The sequence below is a fragment of the Aedes albopictus genome, chromosome 2, assembly GCF_035046485.1.
Source record: "Aedes albopictus strain Foshan chromosome 2, AalbF5, whole genome shotgun sequence".
In the NCBI taxonomy this organism is placed as follows: Eukaryota; Metazoa; Arthropoda; class Insecta; order Diptera; family Culicidae; genus Aedes; species Aedes albopictus.
In genome coordinates, this window is record NC_085137.1 from 100,013,984 (window position 1) to 100,038,139 (window position 24,156).

A 24,156-nucleotide genomic window follows, 5' to 3' on the forward strand; every position below is an offset into this window, starting at 1 on the left:
ACCGTCGAGTTTAGAAATCTTTTTACTTCTTAGACAAAATGCATGTTTTATAAGGTTTTAAGACAAACAATAGCTCAATTTTGTTTGCGATTACTTACAGAGCACTCATAGATATTATTACAGCTTGTTTTCTATAGGTGCGTTTTGCTCCAACCAATGGAGTGCATATTGCCCCAATCAATAGCAAAAAATAAAATAGTTTCAAACATACAGGGGATGGCCAAAATGTTTGGGATGGGCAACTTTTTTTTCTCTCACAAAAAAGTTCAACAATCTATAACTTTTCATGGAGCGCATCAAAAAATCTCAAATTTTGACTGTTTGTCAACCTATTATATGTGCATCATTGGTACAAATTGGGGCTCGATTGATTAATGTTTCGCAAAGTTAGAACCGTTTGGGTAAAACACTATTTTTCAGACAACTCATTTTTGAGCTGTCATATCTCAGAAACCAGTGAACCGAATTGAATGAAATTTTGAACGTACACTAACAATATGTAAATGCTTCTCAAACTATTAAAACATAGGTACTTTTTAAACGTTGAAAAAAGTTATCATGGATTGACACTTTTTGGACTTTTCTCGAAAAAATGTAATTTTTTTACATCAATGTCAATAAATTTTAGTGTTGATATCCAAAGATTTTACACTTCTGTTCTCAAGTTATCTCTAATCAGATATATAAGAGCCTATTTAGATTGAAGAAAGAACACATTTAGTAATTTTTGTGTGGTATTGTAAATTTGACTTATTTTCCTCTATATGGGTAAAAATTTCAATCCGGTATAACTAAATTCGCCGTAAGAAAATATTACATTTTATAACGTCGTATCAAGTATCAATATATTGTTGATAATCGTTAAAAAATTCATTCAATTCGGTTCACTGGTTTCCGAGATATGACAGTTCAAAAATTAGTTGTCTAAATAATAGTGTTTTACTTAAACGGTTCTAACTTCGCGAAAAATTAATCAATCGAGCCCAAATTTTTACCAATGATGCACATATAATAGGTTGACAAACAGTCAAAATTTGAGATTTTTTGATGCACTCTATGAAAAGTTACAGCATGTTGAATTTTTTTGTGGGAGAAAAAAAGTTGCCTATCCCAAACATTTTGGCCATCCCCTGTATATTTACGTAGATTATTGTTTAAGTTATTTTTCCTATCCTTAGCATTGCCCTCAATGAACTGAATAAACACAACAGCATTAGATTGGCATTAGATGTTTGGTCGGTTTTCACCATCAAATCATTCGACAAACGATCGGGTAAATTACATCAGAATCGTGCTTTTCAATTTTATTCATTTTTCTCACTATTACGTAACGCAGATATGTAAAATTTTCCAGATGCTCATTTATTAAGAAGTTCTATTAGACTGATAAGTTTTCAAAGCTCTAAAACCGATAATCCCTGAAAATCAAAGGGGGTGCGTTTTGCCTCGACAGTGCGTATTACTCCAGATGCCCCTAGAGGTAGTAGCTGAATCTACGGGAGGCGCGGCAGCAAGTGAAAAGTACGTTAGGCCAAAGGTGCCGAAAAGTGCTACTTTTCAGCACTCTTAAGAGTGCCGAAAAGTAGTACTTTTCGGCACACTTGCATCAGCGGTGAAAAGTAGGCCGTTTCAACATACTTCAGCCAATTGAAATGTCCTATTTTTCAGAACGTAATGGCAAAAAATACTTTTCCATGAAAAAAACATGTTTTATCGCTAAACCCATGTAACAAAAAAGAATGTGTTATATGTAACAACCTATGCACTCACATCACATCACATTCTTATGCACTCATGCATTCCAGTGCTGCGTAGAACTCGCTTAGCGTGCAAGCCAACATAACAGGCGACGAACGCTCTCACACCCTCGGTGGTGAACCTGTGTCGAGCTCGAGCGTCAGTCAGCCAGGCAGCCAGCCAACTTGAGAGTGGGTGGCAAAACTGGGTGGTGTGATGGTTTGCATGCATCAGCATAAACATAGAGACCGTTTCCACCTGCTCGCACTGCACACTGTGGGCCACTGAATGAAATGCGCTGCTCTAGAGCTAGGCAACAAGACGGCATGTTTACGGCTGTTTACGAAGAGTGTTCTCCGTTGCTCTGCTCCCCGTTGCGTTGTTGTTGGGTGGGTTGGAATGGGAGTGGGTGGTTGATTGGTTTGGTTTCCGTCGGTGCGATTGGTTTCGTGCCATCCTTTGGCGAAGGGATATTCGCAATGGTTGCCGCCTGGTAGCGTGCTGTTGGTTGTGTTGGGTTGGTACGGTGGATTGTGCGCCGCCGCACAAGGAATCGATATGGTGTTTTTGGGCGCGAAGGGGGGTGGAACGGAGGGTTCGTTGGTCCTTTTTCTTGAGGAATGGATGGATGGGTTTGCTGCGCTAGAGTGTGGTGGTGCGTTTGTTTCGTAGGTCGAGCTCTGTGCTGAATCCAAGTTCGACTTTTTCGAATCGTCATTTATATCAGAACCAGTGTGCGGGAGACTAGGTGGTCCTCCATATTTGCGTTTTGATATAACATCAAAAAGTTTCCTGTAGCTTTGGGGGGTCCTTTTGTGGAGTAGTTCGCAGTGAAAATCGGTACGGTAGTCTGGAGTAAGCGATATTCGTAATAAAATAGTGTAGTCTCGCGGTTTGCTGGCGTGAAAATTCGCTGGAGAAAAGTCGGATATCCTTACGCAAATGGAAAAACTTTGACAGTGCAGTGAAAAGTTCACCACCCCGAAAAGGGAAATAACCGTACTCCTTGGCCATTTAGGAGTAGCAGCAGCTGGTGGATGATTCATACCGTGGAATGGCCCTAAGGATAAATTAATCCAATTCGTGAACCGTTTTGGTTTGGATTTTCTTCCGGATTAACAGGGAATCGTTCATACCTCAAATTGAGGGCACTTTCGGGGACGAAGCATAGAAGGAAAATCTGAAAGTGCGTGTTCCACAGCAGCAGCTCGATACCCAGTTTGCCTGGTGGTAGTGTGAGTGTGTGTCCCTTCTTAATACACCTTATCGAGTCTTGTATCGTGTGGAAAACTAGGATCGCAAGTGGCAGTGTGTGCGTGCTTTGTTGCTTGGAGAAAATTTGTGTTCAGCAATTTGCAGCCTACCACCTCCCATTGTGGCCCCGTTTCTGGCCGTTTGCTTTCCGGAAGTGTGATAGCTTTGGGATTTCTATTGCCCGCGGGGAGTATTGTCGTGTACGGAGCGGAAGTTAGACACTGACTTTTTTTTTCCTGGTGCCTCTAGGCCTGCCAGAAGGAGTATATCTAACGCCTAGCATCTAGAGTGTATATAGTGAATCCGAATAAAAGGCTGGCGGATGTTTCAATTATTGAGGAAATTTGCTCTCGATGGGATGGTGTTGTGACATACTTGAAAATTGAGGGTGATGAGAAGGAGTGAATGTGACAAATACATAAAAAAGAGCAAAAGAGGTAGATATCGAGACCCCGTGAGCTCGAATAAAAAAGGATACGTACGTGTGCATCGTTAAAAGAGTTGTCGATTCGATTCGAAGTTACATAAAATTCAGTGGAAAAGAAACATAGAAGAGCAATTCGCTGGGGAAAACGTGTGGCTTGTTGATAGCGTTTTCATCGGACGTGGTGTGATAAATTATTCATCGCAAAAATTCCCTCATCTTCGGCAGTGCTTTTAGTAGACGAGTTGAAGTTGGCAAAAATGGGCACTGTGCTAAGCTTCAGTCCCCGGGAGCGTCGACCCATTTATTCGACGCACCATCACAGCGCCGGAACGCTGTCGTCGTCCAATTCGGCAGATTTCCCTCTGAACAACTACTCATACGAGCAGTTGAACAACGTCAAGAATCGAGAGAACACTAAACCGCCAAATCTGATACAGGCGGTTCCGAACAATAGTAATATTAACAACAATAATCTCAATATCAGTACCAAAGACGATGGAAAGAACAACAACACAAACAACGCTGGTACGCTGATGTTGCTTCAGCAAAACCACCCCTCCAACATCAATGGGAGCGCCAACATCAATAGCATCAACAACAACATCAACAGCAACAACAACAGCAACAGCATACAGGAACGCAACAACAATAATAACACTAGTAATACCGACAGTGCTCGTATCCTCTCGGAGAAGAATGCTCTCGAGAAGAATCTCAAGAAGCATTCCTTGTTCATCAATGCCCTCTCGTGGAAGCGACTGGCGGCCTCTCATGGCAAAAAGAAGCTCGATAACCAGAAGAACAAGTCGGCCAATCTGGGGTCGGCTACGTTCCGCACTCCACTTACGGACACCATACACCCCATGGTGGACAAAAACAAGAATCTCCAGCAGTCCCAGTCCTTCACGCAGCCCATCTCCCACAGCAACCAGCAGTTGCAGCAGATCCAACCCCAGCAACCGGCTGCCATCCAGTTGCAACAGCAGCAACAACACTCGCACCCGTCGCAACAAACGGTGTACTTTACTCCCGGAGGTCCGAAGGCACTGTTGGCCCTAGATTTGGTGCGAGCCAATAATACTAATCCGCTCTCGCAGCCGGATAAGCTGGCACCGAAGTTGCCACTGCAGTTGCCGTTGCCGTTGCAGCCGATCATCAGCCAGCAGCAGGCGGTAGCCGTTGCTCAACAGCAGCAGAGCCAGCTATCGCAGCAGTTGCACCATGCCGGACATGGGCCGCGGAAAACTGTCATTCAGGTGAGTGGATTGCGTGTGTTCTCAAATTTTTCTGTTGGAACTCTGGTAAAGAAATTTGTTACAGTCCTCATCAATTACCTACTTCACTTAACTTAAAAAAATCTATGAAGCAACTATGAGAAGTCCTCCATCTGAAATCAAATCTAAAACAATTTCCCACAGACTTTCCGAAATAATGTGCTGGCAATTTTTCCTTCCACTTTCGTGTTCACTGGAACGCAGGTGAGCGACCATACACAGATAAAAATAATGAGATTTACACGTCATGTAAACTTAAGTTTAGTCATGTAAACTTAGTGTTCTGATGGTTTACATGATATAACATGTCAATTTGTGTTATATGTCATGTAAACACACAGAGTCATGCTGAATTACATTACATATAATGGAAGTTTACATGACATTTCATGACTTTTACATAATATGTCATGTAAACTTCTGTGATATCCCACGCTCCAATAATGTGCATCATATGTCACAGAATTTTACGCTCTTTTTTTGATCTGTGTAGGTACGAGCTGCAAGCATGCAATTTTGGAGGAAAGATTATTAACTTTTGAATCTCTACTCTGACTTGCTTGATAAATTTACTATTGGTGATTTTGATATACAGCTCCTGGAAAAAGTTCTTGTTAAACCATTTCACATTTATAACATGATAGAAGAAATTAAGGTGGAAAGTCAGGCAACACTCAGCATGAATTCAGCATTAGAATTAGAAAGTCGCACAATAAATTTACAAACTGCGCCTGCTTTGCTTGTCTGCTTCCCGTCCATTACCAAAGCAAACCTTATATGGTCGAAAGCTGTCATGGCCAGGTCCTTACGACAGCTGAAGAATGAAAAGGGAAGATTAGTTGGGTACCTACGATTAGTATGCTTAGGCTTCTACGTCCTCTCAAGCACAGGTGTCACGGGAACTTGGGTGTTATTAGTGGAAGGGCTAAGTCCAAAAGATACGATTGGTCAACGTTTAGGCACCAAAATGATACACAGTAACTAACTCATCAAATTATACGAATTCTAGCACTCTCGAGACGGAATTGTAGACTTTCTTTTGCGTCTCCCCAAAAAAAATATCGGGAAAAATTACCCGAAAATCGCGCGAAAATGAAGACGAATGCCGACACTGCAACGTAAGGGTGGCCCACAATTTACTTTACAGTTGCACTAACGTAAGAACTACACGACACACACAATACGCGACGCGACACAAGACAACACTTATCGTTCTTACAATCGCCAAGAAAAGATTTAAAAAATTACATTTTGTCGACAGGTTTTGGGCGTGATCTAGCCCATATTCAGGACAATGTCCGACTGACTGCGTTGTGTTCATAGGTGGCGCTGTAAGCGTTCAATAAATAAACCCTTTGGTATTATTGTAGGTGACTATATGCCAAAGAGCTTTGTCGAAGACTGCGAAGTGATCCGACGGCTGTGAAAAAAGTTATACCCTAGCCAAAGTGAGACAAAATATTGAGATTTCATTATTGATATTAATCCTTTACATGTATTGGAAAAACAACAATAAAGTTTATCCTCGCTTTACCTAGGGTATAACTTTTTTCTCAGACGTTGGGACACTTTGCGGTCTTCGACAAAGTTGTTTGGCATATAGTCACCTACAATAATACCAAAGGGTTTGATTATTGAAATATTTTGTAAAAAAAAGGAAGTTATATATACTTTGATAGTTTATTGCGTTATAGTCAGTCAAATACGGCAATAGTCAAAGCCTATTTTGAAACTTCAAATTAGTTTTTCCCATTTTATTCCCATTTTATTGTATTGTAATGTAATATTTATGCATCCGAGGGCAGTATAACAGTTTGATTGCCAAACTGTCCTAAAGTTGCTATGTACTCAAAATCTGGTAGCTGTTGTGAAGTGCTACACAACACGATTTGTTTTGGTCATCAAGCACCGCAAATGCCACCTAATTGCCGAGAAAATTGAGTGTGGCTAAGAAACAACATCTATATATATATAAATGCAGTGGCATACGTGGGACCGCGCATAACTTGCGACCGGCAGGTCCGATTTGGGTCGTCTTTGTTTTGTTCTGTTAGTTTTCACCCAAGGAAGGTTTATGAGGCAAAAACAGGGACAAATTGAGAGTTTTTGAAAATCGATCTTCCATACATTTTGACCGGTCTTGGTCTTGGCTAGAAACTTGAAACGTCAAAAAAAAACGCAGTAGGCAAGACAAAGTTTGCCGGGTACAGCTAGTTTTCTATGTTTCTGATGAGTGTGTCACAGCCAACAGAACCATTTTCAATAAGGTTTTCATAGACTAACGGTATCAAAGCTCTGTTATCCTTTCATTTGCAGTATAAAATGCCAATTAGTGGGCAAACATATGCATTTTCTAATTGCTTTTGCTCGGTTTCCATGATTGATTGAGATTATCAGCACTCGTTGTCCCGGCAATATAAGAACTCCCGTGAATGAAACTCAACTCAATTAAAATGGCATTCAATTAGCAATATGTGCTTTTACAGCAGGGGTATTCAGCATGACCATGCTGAGGGTGACGGGTTCGATTCCCGGTCGGTCCAGGATCTTTTCGTAAAGGAAATTTCCTTGACGTCCTTGGGCATAGAGTATCTTCGTGCCTGCCACACGATATACACATGCAAAATGGTCATTGGCAGAGGAAGCTCTCAGTTAATAACTGTGGAAGTGCTCATAGAACACTAATCTGAGAAGCAGGCTTTGTCCCAATGAGGACGTTACGTCAAGAAGAGAGAGAGACAGATAAAAAACAATGAGGTTCACACGTCATGTATACTTCATTTTAGTCATGTAAACTTCCAGTCATGGTGGTTTACATGATATATCATGTAAATTTATGTTATATGTCATATAAAAACTCTGAGTTATGCTGAATTACATGACATATAATAGAAGTTTACATGATTTTCCATGAGATTTATATGGCAAGTCATGTAAACTTCTGTGAAATCCCACGCTCCAATCATGTGCATTATATGTCACAGTGCAAAAAATCAACGGCATATCGCACATCGCACCGGGTATGTTGAAAGTTCTGCTCCCTTACCGCTACGGCCACAGATGAGAAAAAGGACAATTTGAATTATCATTTCTCCTGTCACTCAAAATGCGATTGTTGTAGTGGCATTCGCTTTTTGTCGTTTTCACCACTACACGTAAACATCGAACACGTGGTTCATCTGTCAAAATATTGGGTAGTAGTGATGAAAGATCTGTATGTGCATAAAATGCTGATATAATGCTAAATTATTGCTTGTATGCATACGGCCTTATCAGCATCATTAATCCAACTCAAGGGATGTTATGTATTGATAATGATGATATTGAGCTTGTTTGCATTGTCAATGCTGGATTAAAGCTTGAAAGTACTACCGATGCTGATTTAAGGCCAATTATTAATTATTATTATGGTTACTTCGGACTGTAGAGGTGCACATATTGCTGAACAAATTCCATTTTAACTGCTTATTAACCCTTATATGGCCAGCAGGGTACCCGGGTACCTTTTTCGATTTCAATGCTCGCTATTTTTATAATTATTGAGAGTAGGAAGTTGAAACTCTGCCAGATCTTAGAACTCGTAAATATATATCTATTAACGGGGTTGACCGAATTTCCAAGTGAGGAGGGTCGGGGGGAGCGGCCGCTGATTTTTTTTATTACGTGAAATGCCCGGGTACCCACGAAACTGAAATGATCATATTTCCGTCAATTTTTCACCGATTTCATTTTTTTTTGGCTCATTTAACTCAGAAACTCATTATCTATCTAGAAAATATGTGGTTGCGCCGATCTGATGACTGTATTTTTCGGGAAATCCGGATTTTCGGGAGCATGACTTTATACCACATTAAATCCCATATTGTTGAGCCTAGGATACCGTATAGTGGCCATTGCCAGCCATAGCCCCACGGGAAGCCTGATCCGAAATCGCAGCTATAAATTCAACACGTTTTATGATCGTAGGCTGGTCAGATACAATATGCTGAAGCAATTTTAGGATGATTGATACCGATATTGCCACTAACCTAAATACCGAATATTCCAAGCATTGTTTTGTATAAAAACATAAGCCCGGAAATCCGGATTTCCCGGCACCCACGGTGATCGGACCGGTCTAACCAAATACTCTATCGATAGATAATGAGATTGCGAGTTGAATGAGCAAAAATAAAATCGGTGGAAAATTGACGGAGATATGATCATTTCAGTTTCGTGGGTAACCGGGTACCCTGCCGGCATTCTACGGGTGTTTTTTTGCTGGCCACACTACCGTTAATTTATCTTCTTCTTCGTTATGGCTCGATGCTCGTATTGGAACTTGGCCTGCCTCTCTTCAACTTAGTGTTCTTAGAGCACTTCCACCATTATTAATTGAAGAACTTTCTTTGCCTGTCATTGCGTGAATGTGTAGTACATTGTGTGGCAAGTACAATGATACACTATGCCCACGCCCAGGGAGTCGAGAAAAATTTCCTGATTGGAATGGGAATCGAACTCGCCATCTCCGGATTGGCTATACATAGCCTTAACCACTGGGCTAACTGGAGAGCTTGTTGATTCATCTCCCGGTGTAAATATCATGGCAGCAAAGCTAAAAACCCAGTAAATATCGTCAGACACACCCATGCAGGTTTACAATCACATTGAGTTTTCAACATATCTTCTTATATAATTGTGCTCATTCTACGAATGGAGTGACTTGAGAAAAGTCGGAGTCGTATATCGAAGTGAGGAATACCGTCTCGAATGAAGTGACTCGCCGTGTAAATCAAATGGAAAGTCACCTCATTCGAGTCGAGATTTCTCACCTCGATATACGACTCCGACTTTTCTCACATTCGCAGAATGAGCACAAAAGCTATCAAATGTAATATAATTGTATGTTTAATCATTACGGCATTCATTCATTACGGCATCATCAGCATCGACAGCCATGTTAGATGTGTGGTTTAAAATTTCAAAGTGATAATTCTCTGCCACGAAAGCGAATATTCGCATGGAAAAGTATCATCCTATATGCTCACTCGCAGTGATTATGGTGATACTTTTTCAGCTGCGTTACTGCAGAATTATCAGTTTTTTATCACTTCAAAAACGCGAGGCAAACAATCATTGAAAAGCAAAAAGTCAATGATTCGTATGAAAGCTCAGTGATGCATCATGACACCTTAACATGCATCTTTGAATTGCCTGTGAAATGTCCTCTTACATACATCGACTTTTCAGGGTTTTCGTGGAGCGTTTACATTTGTGGTAATATTGAAGTAAATTCTATTTATTTAATTTTGTTGGACATGCTTTCACCACAAGCCTGAAGAGTAGAATTTGGTTGATACAATCTAGGCTGAAACATTAGTTTTTTTTAATGGTTGTCATCCGACATCCTCCCAATATGTCCCAGTATTCTTCTATATCGAATTTATTCTCAAGTCATTGAATTCTAGAGTTTTTACAGGTTACGGCGTACGTAGCTTGATCGGTTTCTCGTCGTCAATCTTATTCTTTTTCAAAAATAACTGACGGAAAGCGAGAAATTCCGTGACAAAAATCACCTCACCAGGGCCCAGGCTATCAACCTTAGCCAACGTGCTTCGGTGCCACAGCCGAGTTCAATGGTTTACATTCCCTGGGACCGATTATCCCTACTGCTCACGTTTTCCTTGTTGCTCTTATTGGTTGGTGGTGCTCAAAGCTCGTCGTAGTCGTCGCTTTTCCCCTGCCCTGATGGGTGGCACCAATTTTCCTCTTCAGTGTAGGTATCCTTGTTTCTAGGATGGAGACAGCAAGAACCCATACCACCTTCCACGACAATCAAACGGTGTGCATTCGATTGTGCATGGTTACCTATTTATAGGTTGGTTCAACATTTTATTGGCCCTTCGGGAATCGCCTTCTTTCTGGATTGTCCTCTGTCTGTAGTCCTGCAGCACCTTCAGGTCGTGTGCAGCATATTCTCGACGTCCAAGGCGACTGCACCTTAGTTCCGGAACCGTTTGCCTGTCGAATATATAGGGTTTGTTGGTACTCATCATGATTCCTGTCTGCTATAGCTGCTACTACAGTGCTTCTGACGATTTTCTTGGAAAAACGTGTTCCGGAATGTGATAGTCATCGCGGTGAACCGTTTAGGTTCTTATCCTTTTCAACGCCATTTGCTCACAATTCGCGACCCGTTAAGGACAAGGGGTGGGTTTTATTATTATGATTGCACATCGTTTGTGCAGGGTTTCACAATTTCGTGATTGTGTATTTATTTGGGACTTCGGATGAAAAAAGGGATTTGAAAAACAAAATAAACTCCTTGTTCAAATTATGTATTATTCCTCTTCTATCTGGTTTCCATCTGGTCCAGTCGAACAATTCGTCATTGAAATCATCGTCATCATCAAATATTTGAAAGCAGTTTTTTTTTTTTCATTCAAAACGAAAGGTTTTGCTATGAAAATATATTCACTGTACTCCACACGAGGAATAGAATGCAGTGAATACATTTTCATGGCACTTGTTCTGATTTGCAGCGAGAAAACTGCTTTTTATTTTCCGAAAAATGATGACGGATGCTTAAGCCATAAGCCCACAGTATCAGTAGTATTGCCCTGTAGAGAATTCAACTGTATGGTTGCGAAAATTATACACTTAGGTTTTTTCAGTCTCTTGGTGGACCGACTGAGAAGTTTACTGTAGGAATTAAACGGCTACGCAGTCTTCAAAACGGAAAACGAAGTTTATTGTTTGCCCGACGTTTCGACACTGGGGTTTAGATTTAGACACTGGGAGAAGTAGATTTGCGCCAACAGCGTACAGTCCGTTGCAAAACTAGACAAACGAAAATTGTCATGTACCAACAACAGAACAACCAGACAGTTACAGTTAGACGAAACATAAGACCAAAAACGAACAATTAGTTACCCCTGAAGATGACACAAAACCCCAGTGTCGAAACGTCGGGCAAACAATAAACTTCGTTTTCCGTTTTGAAGACTGCGTAGCCGTTTAATTCCTACGGGTTTTTCAGTTTGACTAGATTACTCAATTGATAGAAAAATACTCGTATATATGAGTAAATCAACAAATTAATGCAAATCACAAGCACATAAATACATGTGTATAATATCCCAAACATATCAAAAATTCGCTTGTGCACAGTTATAAATATAAAATATATAAACCAAAACTTAGTCACCATTTGTCCTTCATATGGATGGATGGAAAGATGGAATCGAAAGGAAAGCAATTGAATGAATTATACCTTTCCTCTAGTCGTGTCGTCGATCGTTATCATTACTGACATCTCTGGGCGCTGGCTCTAATTTTAGTCCGGTGGTAGTAGCCTTTGTCCACTCCATCATCATTCGAGGAGGAAATACATACGTAAGCCACAACGAGAACGACCCAAATTGGGCACTCGACTTTACTGCAACCTTCACCGGCGACAAGGTTGGAGTGTTTTTTTTTTCTTTGTCGCCGAGTCCACGCGTAATCCTTTTCTCTATCGCTGATTAAATTTTCCTTGTAAACATTTTTTCTCTGTTCGGGCATTTCTCTCCAGTTTTGGCGAGGCCATTTTCATGAAACTTCACTTGTGTATTTTAGTATTTGCGTTTGTGCTACTGTACACTGTACATAGAGTAGAAGTCTACCTCGTCATATGCGTCAATTCCCATCATATCAGACGGAAAATAGTCAATAATTACAGATATTTTAATTTACGTTTGCTGTTCGTGCATCAGATGAAAGAAAAAAGATAGACAATCAATAAATTTCACGTTTTGATTTCACTCTACTTACAAGTTGAATATGTTTCTCGTTTTGCGTACGACGAGAGCAACCGCACCAAAGCAGCAGCTAGCCGAATTGTTCAATTTTCCTTATTTTTGACTGAAAATTCCATTACATCATAATCAGTATATTGGCAATATACATGGTGTTCAATAAGTTCGGATACACAATAATATTGAATTTATGTCAGATTTGCAAAGAGAATGTATTAATTGAAAGCTCACATAATACTGATCAAATACAGTATATGTTTTGAAATAAACTGTCCTTTATTCTTTTGTAATAATTGCAAATGTGTCTCAAGATTCTTTCGGCCAGCACGCACGTCTTTCAATGATATCTCGTCTAGTTTTTATTGAGAGTAATGGTGTTAAGTTAAATCAAATTAGGTTGTTGTGCTCAGCATTAGTGGTAGCAACTATCACCATACGAAATAATCTATAAGATTCAGATCGGGTGAAGTACGGAGTCATTTTATCTTGATCTTTAAAATTGCTAAATTGTCGCTGTACCTGTTTTAATGATTTTTGTATTATAAAAAAGCAAGGCTGTGTTATATCTCAGTTTAACCCATAATTATCTTTTCCAAAACTTGATTATATCCCTATTGTGGCAAATTTTGACCAAAATTGGCTTTATATAATGTAGTTATGCCTTTTTCGTAGAAACAAGCACATTTTGACTAAACTTGCAAATTTATCGTCGCATCATCACTGAAATAACAGTGACGGCTTTCGCGCCAACTCGAACAAATGTTGGCAGCACCCTCTCAGATTACAACGAAACTTTCTTGGTGTGTAGACCTTGCCCAGACAAGCCACTTTGCATACTCATTTTTCTAATTTTTTTCTCGACTGACTTTTGAAAAGGGCTAAACTTTTTTTATGGATTTTTTAAAAATGTTTTTAATCATAAAATGACTACTCCTACAAAAAAGTGTTGTATGGGTGATTATCACAAAGTAAGTCAAATTTTAAGAAAAAAATACTGAAAAAAATCCAAAATGAGCCCTACACTGAAAAAAATCATTTCTAAAAATTCATAGTTGTTTTAAAAAAAAACACATTTTTAATTTTGATGAAATTTTGTCTCAAGACAGGTAATTATGTTCCCTACCAACCGTCCATACATCACAAGATGGGCACTTTTAAGGAAAAAAAGTTTTTCTAACAAAAACTTTTTCTTGTTCGAATGATTTTTTTTTTCAGTGTATTTTGTTATCAACAATAAAACCAGTGAAGGCCATAACAATTCCAGAATCCAATGAAACTCAATTTTCTAGGAGATTTTGTGTTATTTTTTCAATCATTTGGAAGGGTTTTCCTATACATAAAAAACTTCAAAATATTACAAATGTATTTTCTTAGTGCAGTGCACTGAAGTGCACTTTTAAATATACAATTATTTATAAGTATGAATTTTTCAAATATATATATATATATATGTGTCTTAGAGCCAATTTCAGCCGATCATACTAAATATTTTTGGTTCATCTTCTGCATTAGAATACCTGTTTGCCTTTACTTTGTCGCCAGTAATAGGCAAAAAACTATGGAATTTCTGAGTGCCTGGTATTGTTTTGGCGTTATTATATATTTCTTCGAGATCTTCTGACATTTTAATGTACTGTTCAGTGGATACGTAACAGAAATTTAATTTAGTTATATTTTTATCTGTCTGTACAACTGCCCAGTTATATAACTCTCGTGGAGTTGTTATGGTATTTCCATAATCTCGAGCAAGACTTGCTCTCTTTGCCATTCGCTTGAGAGTGCCACCAATAGCATCACATGGACCTTTACCGTGAGACGTTGCAAAAAAATGCCATTCTGTTCTTAATGCATGCTTTGACTGGAATCTACATAGACTAGCAAAGTTCTTCTTATTTTTGTATTGTGATGCTGCCCCATCAGACATAAAATAAATTTTAGAAAAGTTCGTTAATTGTTTCATAAAATCTATCATTTTTGAGATGAACAACTGGACCGCAACTGTATCGTGAGCCATTACTTCCGATATGATAATGAAGCTAACATTTACAAGTTTATTATCTTTCATATAGTAAATTTCAAATGGGTGTATTGTTGCTTGCGAGTTGTTCCAATGATATCCTTGAGCAGCGTTTTGAATTATGAATGAATAGTTTTCAGAGAAATCACAAATCGCAAGAATTTCATCATCCTTTAATGTATCTTTTTTATTTCTGAGAAATGATGATTGTTGTTTATGAATAAAGTCGTGTGTTATAAGTTTGTCAATTTTATCAACGAGATACGGAACAAATTCATCAACAGGTTTAATAATCGTTTCTAAATTACAGCGATCAGTATTCGACCACTGCTGAAATATAATCTCTTCTTTGTCATTTGATTCTAATATCAATGTAAGTTCCTCTTCAATGTGTTCATTACAAGCACACTTTTCACAAGCACGGAAAAAGCAATTATCTGTTCTGGTGGAAATATCGCAAAGCATTTTTTGTATTATTTCATCTTGTGACACAATTCTTATACTGTTGAACATGAAATTTACATTTTCATGAATAGTACATATGCATACATTATGTATACCAGTAGAATCAAGTAAAATACAATGCTTTGGTCGCAACTGTGTAAATACTGTGAAACCAATATTCACAGTTTTGTACATATCTACAAAAATCATATAAGCCTCTTTGAGCGACATCATCAAAAGTCGTTTTTGAACTTGTTGTTTTTTTTTTCGTTTCGAACCTCAGAAACAAAATCATTTGTTCCTGGCATTGGCCTGCTGATATCATTATCATCAAAAAATTCTCTTACTATTTGTTTTGTATCGTCATCAATACCATGCCCCCTTCTTTTTTCGGTGGTACAAAGAATACCCTGTTCATAAACAAGATCCTTCACCTGCCTCGCCATATACATTGGTGCGTTAAACTCTCTTGTGATTTTATTTACCGACCAAGACTTAGGAAGTACAGATAGTATTTTAATCTGTTCGCTTCTGTCAGTTGTAGGGTGATTGAACTTATCCTTTAACTGCGTAATTATCTCGTCATACGCCTCCACTTTGCCAACATCCGTTGAATCTATTCCGAAGATATTTTTTCGAACTGCTTTCGTAATCTGCAATGATTTGTTTATGCGATATTCCATACTTCTCATGTTTCTAGATGAGATTGGCGATAAACTCAATGTTTCAGCAATGGTATTAAACTTCTCAATATTATGGGGTGGGGACCCTGTAGTTGATCTGTTGACGGAATTGACTCCAATGATGGAATAGATGGTACCATATCTGTAAGATAAAAGTTAAGGTTAACAATATAATAATGAATGCAGTGGAAAGTTAATGATAGTTATTTATGCAACGAGTTGCAAAAATGATTTTTTTTCGCACAAGTAGTACATTTATCCAACGAGGCTTGCCGGGTTGGATAAATACTGAAAAATGTAGTTTTGCAACGAGCTGCAAAATGAGTTATATAAAAGAAGCTAACACGTTGAAGGCTTACTTACCCAGCTCATGTTCGATTTGTTGACCACTCGTTGGCGGTTCTGGTTCTGGAACATCATGATGTTGCTGCCCACTAAATGATGGTTGCATAGTTTCGTCGTTTCCATCCGATCGGCGTTTTTTCGTATTCGGGCTTCTGTTGTGACTTATCAATCCACGACATGACTCACAAATACTCATCGATTCGTCGATTTCATGTGTATATCCCATGGAATGAATTTTATCTATCAATCTTAATGACATGCCCCGTAGATTATGACGGTTGCACTTTGGATTGTTTATTTTTGCACTGCACTTGAATTTGTTGACTTTTGATTTATACGATTGATCCAGTACTTTTCAGAACTGCCTTTAATACCCAAAGAGAAGTAACACGTTGAATGATACCGATTCATTTTCTTGTTTTGTTCATATTTGCTTTAGGTACAACTCTTGATTTGTTTTTTTTTTTTTTTTGATTAGGTAGTTCGAATCTAATAAATAGCCTTACCTAATATTAGGTAAGAACATGGAGTAGAAACGTTTGGGTAGAAATTACAGCAGCACGTATGAAATGCGTGTTCTAATTGTATATTGTTTCGTACTTCTAGAGTGCTGCTGCGTGAATATGGGTGCATTGGATTGTCGCATATGACACAATAAGTTGCATTGCATTTTGAGATTACTAGATAACCTTCACTGGTTTAGTTTGTTTTTAAAAAAAGACACTGAAAAAATAATAATTTGGACATGAAAAAGTTTTTGTTAGAAAAACTTTTTTTCCTTAAAAGTGCCCATCTTGTGATGTATGTATGTGATGGACGGTTGGTAGGGAACATAATTACCTGTCTTGAGACAAAATTTCATCAAAATCAAAAATGGTGTTTTTTTTTAAATCAACTTTGAATTTTTAGAAATGATTTTTTTTAGTGTAGGGCTCATTTTGGATTTTTTCAGTATTTTTTTCTTAAAATTTGACTTCTTCTTCTTCTTCTTGGCGTAACGTCCTCACTGGGACAAAGCCTGCTTCTCAGCTTAGTGTTCTATGAGCACTTCCACAGTTTTTAACTGAGAGCTTCCTCTGCCAATGACCATTTTGCATGTGTATATCGTGTGGCAGGCACGAAGATACTCTATGCCCAAGGAAGTCAAGGAAATTTCCTTTACGAAAAGATCCTGGACCGAGCGGGAATCGAACCCGTCACCCTCAGCATGGTCATGCTGAATACCCGTGCGTTTACCGCCTCGGCTATATGGGCCCTAATTTGACTTGTTTTGTGATAATCACCCATACAACACTTTTTTGTAGGAGTAGTCATTTTTTGATTAAAAACATTTTTAAAAAATCCATAAAAAAAGTTTAGCCCTTTTCAAAAGTCAGTCCAGATAAATTTTGAAGAAACTAAGTATGCAAAGTGACTTATCTAGTCTTGGTGTACATACCCAGAAAGTTTCATTGTAATCTGAGAGGGTGCTGCCAACTCCGAATACGATTTGGGGCGAAATTCGTCCAGTGTAAAGCTTTTGTTTATTTATTTAATTATTTTAATTTAGTATAAGTAGTGAGATGTGAACTCAAAAGTCAACGTTTTAGACTTCTGTAGCATGAGCAACTTTTCGAAAATTATTCTAGCGTGTCGGAGCTAAGCCTAAAAATAAAAAAAAACCTAAAAAGTAAAAAAAAAGACGTTATACAAAACCATATGCTGCATTTGATCAGTGTTATATGACCATACAATAAATACATTTACTTTGAAAATCTGAATTACATATTTGAAATTAATTCAAGTTATATGGTGTATCCGAACTTATTGAACACCGTGTATTGTGGGCTTCGTGGCCGTGTGGTTAGCGGTGCCAGTCGTTTCAGCGAATTGTAAGCCATGTCCCACTCCAATCGGAGAAAAGTTTTCATCAAACGGAAAATTCTTCATTGGCCAACTGAGTGTCGTTTATGGGGTCCGTTATCTAGTGTAAGTTTTGTACAATATGTACAGCCTCTGGCTAAAAACTGTGTATAGTAATGATGATTAACCTGGGCTTGTTAGGGGAATATCTGTAAATAAAAGAAAATCGGGTTAAGTACGGTTCCTTTGAATTCCACTAAGAATTTGCATCCTTTGACAGATACGTATTTCGACCTCAACTGTAAGGTCGTCTTCAGTGTCTTGTACTTGACTCGACAGTCGAGTCAAGTACAAGACACTGAAGACGACCTTACAGTTGAGGTCGAAATACGTATCTGTCAAAGGATGCAAATTCTTAGTGGAATTCAAAGGAACCGTACTTAACCCGATTTTCTTTTTTTTTTGTGTATAGTATCTAATTTTAATCTATGGTTTAAGAAATTTTAAATTTTAAGTTATGATAATCTTATGTGAAAAAAGTATTTTTTCATTTATGTGTATTTTAACTTAAGCTAATTCTACACTGAAAAAAATTCCCAAGTAACCACAAAGCCGTATATAAGTGCATTAATTTTGCCATATATTGATATATAAAATTGTGAATATAATGCTGCATTACTTTAATCAAGCAATATTAAAGTCGAAATACTCATGTCAAATGGATTAATAAATAAAAACAATGATAATAACAAAAGAGCCCCACCAAAATCAAATTAGTGTCACATATTGCAGCACGCTGACAGCCATTGCTAAAGTAACATAAATGCATGTGCTGTACATTTGCATTTGCACATGCTTAATACGTGCACACGAAAAACCACAACAAATAGTTATTTATATAACGAGTTGCAAAAAGTTGATTTTTTCAGCACGAGGCAAGCCTCGTTGGATAAATACGAAGAGTGTTGAAAAAACGTTTCGTTATCGACGGTAGTAATGCCTCCACACATGAATGTTTCAACCATTAGTTTTTGTTGCCTATCGAGAGTCGAACCAGAAGTGTTGAAGACCGCATGATGAGTTCCAAACGCGCTGGCACATTGGACCGTTTCTGCTGCAGTGATAACAACAGATATTTCATTAACTAAAAGGAAACTGTTCTTCTGTCTCCATCATTGCAGTAGATGTCAAAACGACTATGTCATATGTAATACACATAATCCCTGTAATCACATTCTGATAAAATACTGATAAATACATAATGCATTTTAGAATATATTTAATCACTATAAGAAAATTAAAACACCTTTTGCACACTGCTCATATGCTAATTGTGGTTTCCATAATTATTGACATGTAATAGCAGCCAACAGAAAAGAGAAAAGGCCATCTCTAAAAACGTTTTGCTAAAGATCGGTCGGTCATTCGGTGGTTCAAACGAGGATTAAGTTGATCGGGAGTCGGAAGGCTAACCAGAAATGTTGAAGACCGCTGGAGTTGACTGTAAAGTTGTTCACTCTTCTTGATTGCATTTGTTTACCATAAGAGTCAAGCTTTTATAATTGTATTGTTAGAGAAACCTTTGCTAGTTTGTACATTCCATTTATTCAGTTTTTGCAGTTTTATTCTATTCTAGTGCTTGCACAGCCAGATATTTTCTTGTCAGCATTTATATTTGCAGCATATCATAGATGTGATACATATATTAAAATGGCCACCCGACTAGAGGAACATAACAAGAATATATCAAAATTATATCTTATTGTGATATAACTAACAAATTATGTTATAATTTTGTTATGACATCATGGACTGTTTATTACTTTTTCAAACTAAATTATAACAAAATATATTATAATCTTTTGTAACTAATTTTGTTACAAATAAATCAGAACAAACTCTGTGAAGCATGGAAAAGAAAGCATGACGTATTTTCTAGCTTCGAAGTGATCCACGATTTGGTCGACGAAAGTTCAACTAACCGGCTGTGTATAGTGAATTTTCCGTGAAATTGTTTGAACAGTGATGACGATTTGCGAGAAAAAAACTTGTGAACCAGTGAATTATTCGGAAAGGTTTTGTGAGACTATTGACAAAATTCGTGGGTGAAATGGTGTTCCTAGTTATGTAAATCTTCATCACAACGCTACTACAAACAAAAAAGCAGAAAACTGGCGATGGTGTGCCCGTTGCTGTATGGAAGAGACGTCGGACGTTTGATTATTTGGTGAGATCTTTCTAATTTCTTTGAGATGTCTTGATGTTGATTGTATGGTGCCTGTAAACGTTTCGTAATTCAATCACTTACAATATGGTTTTCGGTACAACCGGGGAAGGGATCATCATATTTTTATTTCATTTCAGAGAGCGAGCAATGGCGCTTAAACCTAGGCTTTCGAGCCAGGGCATAAGGGGAAAATCCTATGCCCCATCCCAGGAAGAGGAGCCTAGAAGGAGTGACACTAACTTTCTTAGCAACGTCACTCCCAACGTTTTTGCATATCATACTATACGGAGCGGTTGGTACGAGATGTCCCCGTTCTATGGATTTAACTTAATAATCAATGACGCTGCACAGTAGGCCTGGCCGCTTCAATACTTGTAATGAATCTCTGATTCCCTGCAAGCATTGATAATGACAAGAAAAATGATAGAAGTAGTCGATTCTATCATTTTCCAGGATTCTTCCAATTGATGGCTGTGTATGTGTAGACTAGACTAGACTAGAAATAAATCAGAACAAACTCTGTTATAAATTTGGTTTTTTTTCACAACTGATTAAAATGATCAGTTGAAAACATATCATAATTATATCAGAATATGAAACATTTTAATTTTTGGCTATATTACCAAAATGAGAAATTTGGTTACGTATTCGTTTTTTTTTTCATTGTTGGAAGGGCAAAAGGTCGATGGATATCAGGTAGAAGATCAAAAGATGCTTATGAGGAGACAGTTTTATTCTGTGTAATTGAAAATTTTATGAAAAACGTTCAAGTGCTGTTGAGGGGCTGCAGTTTTGCTCAATCGCCAGACCAGCTACACTCACACAAGGAACCAATGAGATATCTGCTGGCAACTTGTAGGCATCTTCAGTGCGTGAGCTTTGGTGATCTTTTAATTTTTAGGCGACAATTGTGCCTGAACGCCATGTTGCAGGTCAATGTGGAGAAGGGGAAGGAAGTGATGATTGCAATAATTTGTATCCACGTACCTCTGCGTCTGCACAAATTCTTGTGGATGACAGAGTATTGGTGGGACTTGGTTGGCGGAGGGTTCACACAATGGTGAGTTGATGCCGTCAGGGGTCAGGGATTGAACCCAGGATCTTCTACATACGAATCAGAAGCGGAAGCCACTAGACCACCATGTCCGTCTTTAATAAAGTTCTTACGAGAAATCAGAGCATAAAAGTTATTAGGATTAAGATTTGCTGCCACTCTAACTTTTTGCTTTAAAAAATTATATGTCTTGAACCATAAGAGATAAAACTATCAATATTTTCTGCAAAGTTGTTTGCAATTAAGTGCTTTTTAAATTTGTAGAACATTTCATTGCTCTATGTGGAAAAACTTAAAAGTTGATATTGTGGTTTGACAACCATTTGGACCACCCTAATTTTACAATATTGAAAAAAATGTGCAAAAATATGAAGAAACTTCTCTGAAGACAGCATACAGTAAAAGCTATTAGTTTAAATGGGAAACTTTTAGTCCAATGGCTTGAAGAGTGTTTTTTTTTCGATCAAACATCAACATTTTTGTTTTCGCCTGTTCAAGCATTAATCAATTGCAAACTATTTCAAACATTATCTTAACTATACGTTGTTAATTGTTCATTGGTTATATTGAATATATTAGCTAATATCGAGTTATGGAGGTAAAATCATACTGAGTGTGACATCGGCCAAAGGAAACATCGAGTTATCGACTTGTGGAGAGTACGGTGTATGGAAAAATGAAGGGACCGACTAATCCATCGAGTTATACAAAATTTCGAGTTGTAGAACATCGAGTTGTGGAGATTCGACTGTATTTGGTATGAAGAAAATTTCTTAAGTTCAAAAATTGCTACCAGAATATTCAAGATAGCGGCAAAAAATCCAATATGGCGACCCAAAATGTAATATGGCGGCTGTTTTAATTCGTTTCAGGTGCTTAAACCATGCAATATGGGTATATTTTATATGGAGATGTCTGGCATCCAAAAATGGCAATCAAAATATCCGAAATGGCAGCCCAAAATCCAAGATGGTGGCTTTTTTTAAAGTGTTTTTGGCTAAAATACCATAAAATATGTTTATATTTGGTTGGGAAAGATATTTGGAGTCTTGAGTTCTAGACTCTAACACCGTGTCATAGGGTATATTTGGTATGAGAAAGATGTTCGGAGTCTAAAAATAGTGACCAGAAGATGACAGCCCAAAATTCAAGATGACGTCCTAAAGTGCAGTCTGCATTGTGTGGCTTCGAGGTCGTGCGACTAGTGTCACCAAGCATTTGTTCACATCGTGTAGGAGGAGCACGTGTTCGATTCTCGCCGAAGCTGTCAGGAAAAGTTTTCGGCTGTGCCACTGGGCGTTGCATGAGTCCATTGTCTAGTGTCGTGATTCCTTCAACGTGCGAATAGCTTACTGAAAGTATTGAACGTGTTCTTCTTCTTTATGGCTCTACGTCCCCACTGGGCCTGCCTCGCTTCAACTTAGTGTTCTTTGAGCACTTCCACAGTTATTAATTGAAGGGCATTCTTTGCCTGCCTGCATGAATTTGTATATTGTGAGGCAAGGATGATACACTATGCTCAGGGAGTCGAGAAAATTTTCCCGACCGGAACGGGAATCGAATCCGCCGTCTCCGGATTGGCGATCCATAGCCTTAATCACTAGGCTAACTGGAGACCCTTTAACGTGTCCGTTTCCTTTAAAAACATTGTGAGTCACATTTTTCCTATGTGATTCAATGATCGATCTATCAAAAATGTGGGGGCAACGGTAAACGGCATTATGTCTAGGTTCTACGTGCATACATGAATAACAATAAAAATCCAATAAAAATTCTGAATATTTTTCGCGTGAGAAGAGGCTCTTATGTGTTGTAGACGTGGTGTGGTGTTGTGCTGGAAGCAATAATCGCGCCCGTAGCATAAATAACAATAACTATAAATCGATTGGAGTGTGGTTTGACTATACATAGCTAACACTGTTGTCGGCGCAAAATTTGATGGTGTGCTTCTTAAGCTTTGTGGCAGAATGTGACGTGACAACGGATGGCATGTGCTGTCAATGATGCCTCGTTGGCCGAGTGCCAAAGTGAAAAGTGGTGGAATTGGTGCATTTGCATTCAGGACATTTCTAGCTTATGGGTATATTTTCAGATGAAATATGTGATTGAAAATTGTTAAATCGTCAATGTCATGGACAAATTATAGAAGAAAAATGCACATTAATAATTCTGTTATATAGATTTTTAGCTCCGGCTTCAAGTGTTAAAACGAGGTGCAACATCTTTTTTTTTGTCAAATATTGTGTTATTATGGAGATGATTGCGTCTTCACTGCAGCAAATGACTTATCATAGCATTCATGGAGGGTGAAGCTAAAATCAAGAACACTTCTTCTTCTTCTTCTTCTTCTTCTTCTTCTTCTTCTTCTTCTTCTTCTTCTTCTTCTTCTTCTTCTTCTTCTTCTTCTTCTTCTTCTTGGCATAACGTCGCAACTGGGACAAAGCCTGCTATTCAGCCATCGTCAGCTATTCTATGAGCACTACAGTTACCAACTGAGAGCTTCCCCTGCCATTGACCATTTTGCATGTGTATAGCGTGTGACAGGCACGGAGATACTCTATGCCCAAGGAAGGCAAGGTAATTTCCATTGCGAAAAGTTTTTGGACTGACCAGGAATTGAACCCGTTACCTTTGACATAGCCATGCTGAATACCCACGCCTTTACAGTTGTGGCTATAGAAACCCTTCCGAACACATAGGTCATAATTATTCACTTACTCCTCCAATATATGCATGATCTATTTCTTGAGTTATTAATCTTATTAATCTATATCCTTCATGCAACATTATAGTTCTCATCTTCTCCCTAGAGATTTATGAGCCTCTGCATTCAGCTCCTATTTGACAAAAATCAATGCCACACACCGGCCATACCACATCAATCAAAACGATTCATATATCTTGACGGTCGCCATGTAGGCGCTTTCATGTTCCGACTCTCCCTGACCGTGATTTTCCACCCAAGTGACTAAGAAACGACACTACTGCCAGTGCCACATGTAAAAAGAAATCCCTCACATCATGTGGCACACTGACTACTTAGTCCTGCCATGTGACAGCCGGATATTAATTAGATA

General features: G+C 38.3%; 1 protein-coding gene across 1 annotated transcript in view; it reads left to right on the top strand.

Moving 5' to 3' along the window:
• The first annotated feature begins 1,940 nt into the window (after window positions 1-1,940).
• Window positions 1,941-24,156, top strand: part of LOC109419765 (cyclin-dependent kinase 5 activator 1) — a 148,656-nt gene continuing 126,440 nt past the window's right edge. Inside the window, exon 1 of the mRNA XM_019694051.3 lies at window positions 1,941-4,674. Within this exon, the coding sequence (XP_019549596.2) occupies window positions 3,676-4,674 (999 nt within the window). The 5' untranslated portion in view covers window positions 1,941-3,675. The remainder of the gene's footprint in view (window positions 4,675-24,156) is intronic.